We start from the raw sequence: 10,030 nt of genomic DNA, 5'->3' as shown, positions 1-10,030 counted from the left end.
CAGGGTTACGATATTGCAGTCAGCCCTTATTGATATGTAATATGAGAATGAATATAAGCTTGAAATTTCCCCAAGGTCAGTTGTAAGAAGCCCATTTCACTGATAATATTAGGTTACTTCTTATGACAGCGTACACGTACGTAACATACACAGAGGTTATAAACTTAATAATGCTGAGATAACGTGATAGATTTTCATATAAACTGGTTATTAGGGCTGCAGGAAACAGATTTACTTAAGTATTTGAAAAATTCTGCTTTCACTGCTTAAATGACAGATTGATTTTTTTTTTTGCAGAGAAGAGGATTCTTTACTCTCAGGTTTCTTAAGGATGAGTCCGGTGTGATTTGTCATCAATCATTCATCGTGGTCCTTCACATGGCTCTGAGGAGAGGCTGCACCTCCTTCGTTCTGCATGTTACTGAGATGATCACAGACCTGGGATGGACCAGAAGTGAGGACACAGACGTGTTGTACAGGTATAGAAACCTTAGCAGAAGAGGCAGTGATTGCAGCTGCTGCAGAACCTCTTGCATAACACAATGGAAACTGTCTTGACTTGCTATAAAATCTCTCATCAGGCATGCATCTAATTAGAAGCTAAAGGATGACTGACAGCTCTCTGAATAAAACAAGTAATTAATAAGACCAGAGCCCTCTTTATGGACAGCACTTAATAGGATGCTCCTGGATCAGCTTGCCCTATTGATCGCCAGGTAAGCTAATGGGAATGCACAGCAGAGAACAGCGCCCTCCCCTGGGGATCCACAGGAAACCACCACTCCTGTCGTGGATTTTGAATTCGCCCACATTTTCCGTCTGGTGAGATGGAAGACATCTGTGTCCAGCTGGGATCCCCCTCCATGTGATCTATGGAGTTACTCCAATCCCCCAGGGGTGGCACTGTACCCACCACAGTTTTGCTAAGAGATCCAACTTGAAGGAGACTTCTTACTTCTTAGGAGACCTCTACCAGGAGAACATGACAGCAGCATTACCTTGCTGATCTGCTGGGAGCTGCAGGCAGGCATCCTGGCTGTGAGGTCACCAGTGTTATAAATATCTCTAGCAGTGCCAGGTTAGCAGCCAGCCATACCTACCAGGCTGCAGACCCCCTGGCAGCTGCTGCAGGAGCCCCGGGGGCAGCAAAATGTACTTGGGATATTCCCTATTGAAAGAATGAGCTTACCTTCCCTGTGCTCTGTCACCTTATTCCTCCTCTCCACCTCTCATCTCTGGGCAGAAGTGTTAGCAGCTCCCAAGCAGAAAAAAGCCAAGGGGCATCTCCTGAGGGGCTCCAGCAACCACATCACAGGTGCCACCTCACCATCCCTGGGCTCAGAGGCCAGCGGGTCCCAGTGGAGCACAGCCGGCCGCAGGACTGGCAGCTTGTACTGCAGAGTGGGCATTGGATTCCACCTCCAGATTCACCCTGATGGCAAAGTCAATGGCTCACACGAGGCTGACCATCTAAGTAAGTTCATGTTGTCTCTTATACTTCTTAAAGATGAGAAATGTCTCTGCTGGTTTCCTCCAGTGCAAACTAGAGCTAAACCATGCTGTTCTGTTTCACTCTTCTGCACTGCCACTTTTCCTCAAGGAAATCTTCATTATTCCCTTCATTCTGCACACTTCAGTAGGAATATGTAGCAAGGGATACAGTAATCATTGCAAGTGAGACTCATTTCTATCTATCTGTCTATCTATTATCTATTTATCTATCTCATATCTATCTATCTATCTGTCTGTCTAGCTATCTATCTATTATCTATTTATCTATCTATCTATCTATCTATCTATCTATCTCATATCTATCTATCATCTATCTATCCCATATCTATCTATCTATCTATCTGTCTGTCTAGCTATCTATCTATTATCTATTTATCTATCTATCTCATATCTATTATCTATCTATCTATCTATCTATCTATCTATCTATCCCATATCTATCTATCTATCTATCTATCTATCCCATATCTATCTATCTATCTATCTATCCCATATCTATCTGTCTGTCTATCTATCTATCCCATATCTATCTATCTATCTATCTATCTATCTATCTATCTATCTATCTATCCCATATCTATCTATCCCATATCTATCTATCTATCTATCTATCTATCTGTCTGTCTGTCTAGCTATCTATCTATTATCTATTTATCTATCTATCTCATATCTATTATCTATCTATCTATCTATCCCATATCTATCTATCTATCTATCTATCTATCTATCTATCTATCTATCTATCCCATATCTATCTATCCCATATCTATCTATCATCTATCTATCCCATATCTATCTATCTATCTATCTATCTATCATCTATCTATTCCATATCTATCTATCTATCTATCTATCTATATATCCCATATCTATCTATCTATCATCTATCTATCCCATATCTATCTATCTATCTATCTATCTATCTATCTATCCCATATCTATCTATCCCATATCTATCTATCTATCTATCTATCTATCTATCTATCTATCTATCATCTATCTATCCCATATCTATCTATCTATCTATCTATCTATCTATCTATCTATCTATCTATCTATCTATCTATCTATCTTTCCCATATCTATTATCTATCTATCTCGTATCTATCTATATGTCTATTGTCTATCTATCCTATCTAATATCTATCCATCCATCTATATGTATATACATATATTTATTTACATATATGTATATACATATATATATATATATATATATATTGTCTATTGTGACTTTTCTTTTTACACCCAAACTTTCACTGTTACTTTATTTAGTGGATCCAAGTTCATATATTTATTATATATATATATCCAAGTTAATAAATATTTACTTATTACATCATATATATGTATATATATTTATATATATACATAAATATATATCCAAATTAACAACTTATTATGTTATATATATGTATGTATATATATCTAAGTTGATAATGTATTACATATTAGTCAACACAGGGAATGTGATAGTTAATATGTATATATATATATGTGTGTGTGTGTATATATTATCGGAAAATAGTAGGTGAAAATATGTAATATGGAATCTTACAATCATAGTGGCAGCAATATATATGAGTAATTCATTTTTTTCATCAGTATATAAGTAAATCTTATACTATTAATTATTACGTTTATTTTTCTACAACATTATTATTATTAGTAGTAGTAGTATTAATCATATATTGTAAGAACGAAAAGTCATACAAGATATTAAGATACAAATTGAGAGAAGGCATGAAGCATTCTATAAGAGGTTCCTGTATATTCTATATCAGGCATAAAGTTTAAAAGCCTCTTATTAATTATTAAAGCCTGGTTTCCTTACAAACATAATAATCATCCAGCACAGCAGACAGCGGACATTCTATCCGTCATTGCACTTGTGAGGTCCTTAAGAGATTGACCTGAGCTATCCCAGTGCCTATGTATAGTGGACTCCTAGCTTCTCTCTCTCCTAGATTTCTTCTTTCTGCTCTTTCTCATCCATCTGATCATAAATTGGGGTCTATCAAGTGTAAAGTCCCTATTCTCAATACCTCTTGATGTTTACTCCCGATCCTGGACGAGTCGGCTAACTATACTGCATATCAATTATTATTTTTACACAAGCGCTCGAGACTTTATCAGATTCATATCATCTTTCCACACTTCAGTAAGTAGCTCAGCGTGATGGATTCCGCCTTGTGAGACGGAAATGCGAGGCTTTCGGAATGGATTAGAAGCCTTTGAAACTTATGTTTTATTCAGTCCAAATAAAAAGGAATTATCCACTTGTCAGGACAATCTAAAATGAGTTTTCCTGAAGAACGTCCAGGTAGAAAGTATTTAGAAGTTATTCTAATCTGTGAAGCGAGAGCAGATACTGTAATGTGTCACTCTACGTTCTGGGAAGTCATTTGTTAGATATTATTGTGAAACATTTACATTTATCATATCTTTTGTGTTTTTTTTAGTTGGAAGAAATTAAATATTAAAACGGTTTAATTGCATAAAAGTTAAATATCACCTAGTTTACGATCTTTAGTAATGTTCTGGACCACTTGGAACCATGAAAAATACATTAAATAACACAATAAAACTCGATTTATTTATATTTGTAAACTACCAAAATAGGTTTGGGATAAAGTTCAAATCGAATGATTATGGGTGAAATCAAAGTAAATGGTTATTCATGTTAAACCAGACAATGTATAACGGATATTATTTTGCTAAAAAGTTGCAACAGAACTTTGAACTTTTGTTATTAATATTATTCTGCAATATCGTTTTATATTTGGCCAGTAGCATAACATTACATCTTCTGTAACAATACATATGGCGTTATACGTATTAACTGATTTGGGGAGTTTTTCGTACAGAAAATAAATAAATAAAATAATTTTTTGCGATTTTTTTTTTTAACATGACAGAATATTTGTCAGACCCTTTCCGCTTCTAGAGGACAAACTATTGCCAAACTGCAGTGCTCAATTATTACCGTGAAATTAAAAATAAAAAAGTAAAGTTAATTAAAAGTTTATAACATAACATATGCCTCCTAGTTTGTAACCTATCATTAATATAAAAAGGCAAAAAGAAGATACATATATACAAGGCATATGATAGTAATTTGCCGTTACAGTAAAGTTTACGCTGGCAAAGTTTTCTTCTAGATGGTTTTCTTGTTTTTTTTTCTTTTTTAACAACTGATCTAAACACACTGATATAAAGAAGTATACAATGTGCGTTTTGGGTTGTGTCCCGTAGAAATGAAGGAGAATTTTCTACAGATCCTTTTAAAATAAATGAAAAGAAAAACGAAGGCAAACTTAGGTTTCCTGGCATCGGTTTACATCCCATAAAAATTAATACGATCCGTCAAAGGGCCGTGCAGGTGATATAAGGAGCGGCACCAGTATGACTCCAGCATTATAGGAGCAATTTGAAACAACCCTAGTAGTTTATAGCTCGTTTAATGAGTGGCTTTGCGGTCTTATCATTACTAATACTATGCCGCCTGTAACATTTCTGTAGTAACACGGAGTTTGCATGTTTTTCCTGAAATATTCTTGGCTTCTATCTGGACACTGCAAGTTCATACAACAACGCGCTGGCAGATTATGTGCCTTACTTACTAGTGGCCCGATTGCAGATACAAAACATGGTGAATGTGGTGCAGATTCAGTAAATGAGAAGATATGTGAGATTGGAGCTCATCCTCTATAATTGACATACATCTTGGATATATAACAGATCATCTGGTTAAGTCGCTCTTTACGTTCTTCCATGCGACAAGCTGGGACCTCATTTATCTACTAAAGTAAAACTTTAGGAAATGAGAAAAACACATGAGATTCTTAGCACAAGATTTGGCCAAAAATTGTGAGCCCATCTACCAACGTCTAGGTAATCTCATAATCAGATGGGTCCCTAACCTAACTGCCTAATGTGAACTTACCTCTGGCTATTAACATGGTAAAGCCTGTATGTATATATAGGAAGGTTGGAACCAAATGTGATTGAATGTAATTAAAACCAAAGCTTGGAGAAGGGCGGGGTGTCCAAGTCAGAAAAAGTAGTACATAATAATAATGAAAAACTGACCAAACAAAAAGCTAGTCTTAACTAGTGCATACCAAAAATAACTAACATAATAAATAAGGCTAAGGTTTTACTCCATTGTATTAAAGTAAATCAGTGTGTGATGAATAAAGTGTGAATAGTGTAATGGTAAAACTTTGTTGACCCTGTATGGGAGCGGCATTATTTTGACTTGAAGCTGTGATTGAGATGTTTGACAGGCCACTGAAACATGGAGACTTGTGTTTGTGTCAGTAAAACAATTCTGGGAATTTAGGAGCCCTGCTTAACAGGTGCATTTAACAAAATGACATTTAGTGCATGGATACAGGGCCACACTGTGAGCTCCGGAGAAAAATCTGTGCTCCAACAAGAACACACAGGGAGAAGGTATAGCCATAGTGTATGGCGGACAATACTTGAGGGTACAGAATTAGACCCAATGATAGCACTGGTGGCCAGGCATCAGTAATGTGCCTAATAGCAATGCAAACAATTGTTCCTATTCTTATGCAATCATAATAAAGCAATGGCAATACTCAAAAGGTGTTTTACTATTTTAATCAGACACAGTTCACATTGGAATAGACTCCCATTCTGCCAGAAAGGTAATTATCCAGTAGTGTGTAGCATTATTCTTGCTGTCAAAAATTCGAAAACCCCAAATGTCAGTGCAATTTTTCAAGGCAAAAATAATGTCATAACCATCGTTGCTGTTTTATGATCAGATATCATGATACTAGTGTGAACAGAATTTTAAAATGTCTGCTACATGGTAAGAACAGATGCTAAGTGACAGCCAATAATAGCAACCATTACCAATGGCCATGGGTGTTACTACAAAGTTTTATGCCGACTGCAGATGAACGTATGAAAAATCATTTCAGTTGGATGATTTTTTTCAAGGCTTCATCAGATTTTCATCAATGTGTTATCCGTGTGTCGGTTTTTACGTCGGTCTGTGTGTGATCCATTTTCATACAAATACATTGAAAATTGTACGTAATCAAATACAGTTTCCTAGGATTATAAACTAAATCTATCCGTAAAAACCGTGTGCCACTCGGATGTTCCGTATGGGATCCAATGTTGTTTCTTGCACCCATAGGCTTCAATGTGTAAGTCCCATCCGAGACCCGGATGATGTTATTGCATGCCGCAATTTTTCTTATGGACTGTCAGACCGAGAAAAAAATTGTGGATCTGAACAGTACTATCGAATAACATGGGTCAGTGCGCTGTCCGCACGCCATCTGATTGAGCAGCACACGTCCGATTTATGCGCACGTCTACATGAGCCCTTATACAGCGCCCCCTTCTACTTTACGGTCTCAGACCACCGTTCATTGCTTTAGTTTTGCTATTATATTTATGTACCAGGTAGCTAAGAGTAAAGCAAGTCAACAGTTTTTTTTCCAGATGTGGGAATCACTCCATAAGAAAAATATTTAAAGGGAACCCATTATGCTGAAAAAGCCATCCAGCTTACATTTAGTATTTTATAGAGCAGGAGGAACTGAAATATTTATATACATATTTCTGGTCGAAGATTTTATATACTTAGTAAATTATTAATTGAAATATCTGTTCATTCTTAGGAGTCCAGTGGGTGGCCCTATAGTCTTTAGATATTTAAGCTAAGAACAAGCAGAGAATTAAATGATTACATTATTAGTTATACTGAAACTGTTCCCAAAAATCTGTGTATCAATTTGATCAGCAAATGTTTCTTTAAAGCATGGTGCCTGCTGATTGCATTGCATGGTCGGCGTGACACATTCACTTTTAAGCATAAAGGAACTATGTAAGGCCCAGGAGCTGTGGTATGATCAGACTATGTCCCTGCACAGTCAGACATGGCCATTACACTGTACACAGCAGTAGCACATTTATAAGATTATCTCGGCACAGGAACTTTTTTTAATCACATCCAATTGTGAAAATTATTATTATTACAAGATCTAGTGAACAAAATGAACTTTTGCTTGTGGGAAAACCCATATAAGGCAATTCTTCTTAAAATAAGAACACTCTAAATCTGACTACTTATCATTCAAAACTGAATGCAATTCTCCTGGTCCAAAATATGCATCAGTGAAGTCCCAAAGACACTACAAAACATACATGTTTTTTTTTTCTATGTGGATTTTTATCCAGAAACATCCAAATTTAAAAAAACTGTGTAATCACACGTTTAAGCCTCATTCAGATGTCGGTGTAACACAACCAAGATGCACAGACTGGCCATGGGTCTCCGGACCTGAACTTGAGAGGCCTCATATATTCCTACGATGAGTCTGTCAAACCAACAGCCAGCTGTGCATCACGATCTGTACACGAACCGCCTTCCGTGGACGTCTGAATGAGGCATGAGGGTGCGTTTACACTGAGCCTTTTTGCTGAGATTTTTGGAGCAGAACCTGAGTGGAAAATAACAAAAATCCAATTTCCTCTACAAAAACTCAGAAAAAATCCTCCGTGTGAACATACACCAATGCTATGTTAGCAGGTAGCTTTTTAAAGTGGATTGCAGAACAGATTCTGCTCCTAAACAGTTTCAAATACTCTATGAAAACGCTATCTATTCACTTCAGCTTGAATATACAGCACATGGTGATGGGGTTTTTTCATATTTTTTTTTCCCCACATGGAAGCAGTTCTTCTAGAAAAGCCACTCCGACTTTGACTTCTGAATCAACAGAAACAGACAAAAATGCCCCATACAGAAAACCTGCTTCAAAATACACGCCCAGAAATGTGGCAAGAATCTTTTGGTGTAAGTTTTTCGACCGAAAAATCCATATAAAAACCCCATGAGAACATAGACATTTATGATGGTATAGCCATTTAATAAAGTAATCAAATACTGCTGGAAACTTTCCCTTTTGAACATTAACGTTTCCAGCAAGCACAGATCTTGCAGTCATGAATTCTGGAAGGAGTTGCTATTTTCCTTGTATATTACAGTGAATCTGTCAGGTGTTGTGGCATTAGACATTCTTGCTGTGTGCATATACGTTCATTGCTAAAACACATGATGATGAATGATTCTTTGGCCAAGCTGCAGGGCTTAGAGAATAAGGATCCTGTTCTGCGTCGCCGTTTGTCTAGTAAACACATATAATACAAGTTCCCATGGTGCCTTTTGGCTGCGAATGAGCATTTAATATAGTGTGCGCTCAGCTAATACTTCCACTTGGCTTTTATACGGAATTGTCAGCCGCACTATACACACTTCCAAGGCTGGATTCAGCTTTACTCATCCGCACTCTGGAGGAACAGTATGTAGTGGATGATAAAATGAGGTCTCCTGGGTGACAGGGGCGAAAGGCCTCTAGATATTACAGGGATTGGAATGTGATCATTAAATGTAAATAATATCATAATAAAGAATGAAAGTAATACCAAAACCATATAAAGTAACTGATACTGATGTATGTATGGCAGCTTTCGTAAAGAGGGCTAAAGTAATTAAAACAGTTTTCACACTCTAATATATGTTGCATTGATAATCACTGAGTGAGCACACAAGATAAAATGCATTACATCTGAGCTGATATGGTATTGATAGATATATCTGTAGATAGATAGATAAATGATGGATAGATAGATAGATATGGGATAGTTAGATAGATATGGGATAGATAGATAGATAGATAGACAGACAAAAAAGAGCACAGCAGCACTGTGCATTAATCTAGGCCATGTGAAAACACAGAAAAACATTAAAAAAAATTCAATTTAGAATATACTCAAAAAGTTTTTTTCAAAATTTTTTTTTAACTTACAGTAATAGATGAAAATGAAGATTCTTAGCACACAAATTGACCAATTCATGTATACCCATCAACCACGGCAAGGTGACCTCCCTCTGATGGGTCCCTGCTCTACTGTATATGCCTCCCTTGGGCCACCAGCCTACAATTTTGGACACATGTCACGCCCAGGCTAAGCCTACAATTTATGGACAGGTAGAGCTGATTACAGCCACCTGCAGGTCAATGGGAGGAGTGCAAAATCAGGCTGGAGGCAGCCAGCATCCAATAGTTAAATATATAGAAAAACCTGACCAGCACCTCCTAATGTGAACACGTGCAAGCTGCCAAACTGCATTATATAGACAAAAAAGAGCACAGCAGCACTGTGCATGAATCTAGGCCATGTGAAACACAGAAAAACATTAAAAACATTCAATTTAGATTGATAGATAATAGATATATAATAGATAGACAATAGATAGATAGATAGATAGATAAATGATTGATAGATAAGAGATAGATAGATATGGGATAGATAGATAGATAGATAGATAGATAGATAGATAGATATGACTCACCCGCTAGGGCCGGGGGACTGGTTCTGGGCCTTTGTCAGTTCTTCAGGGGTTTTGTCACAGCAGCGGTGACCCGGTCCATGGCCCTGGGCGTCCAATCAAATAAAGATGGGGAAG

At 36.8% G+C, this 10,030-nt stretch overlaps 1 protein-coding gene across 1 annotated transcript in view; it reads left to right on the top strand.

Annotated features, from left to right (window-relative positions):
• The first annotated feature begins 375 nt into the window (after positions 1–375).
• FGF5 (fibroblast growth factor 5) overlaps positions 376–10,030 on the top strand; it is a 224,469-nt gene continuing 214,814 nt past the window's right edge. Inside the window, exon 1 of the mRNA XM_073588248.1 lies at positions 376–1,474. Coding sequence (XP_073444349.1) covers positions 1,180–1,474 — 295 coding nt within the window. The 5' untranslated portion in view covers positions 376–1,179. The remainder of the gene's footprint in view (positions 1,475–10,030) is intronic.

This window comes from Dendrobates tinctorius, unplaced genomic scaffold (assembly GCF_039654945.1).
Source record: "Dendrobates tinctorius isolate UK_male_01 unplaced genomic scaffold, ASM3965494v1 ptg000011l, whole genome shotgun sequence".
NCBI classification, from domain to species: Eukaryota; Metazoa; Chordata; class Amphibia; order Anura; family Dendrobatidae; genus Dendrobates; species Dendrobates tinctorius.
The sequence above is the reverse complement of the archived record's forward strand: the minus strand, read 5'-3'. Positions and strand labels throughout refer to the sequence as shown.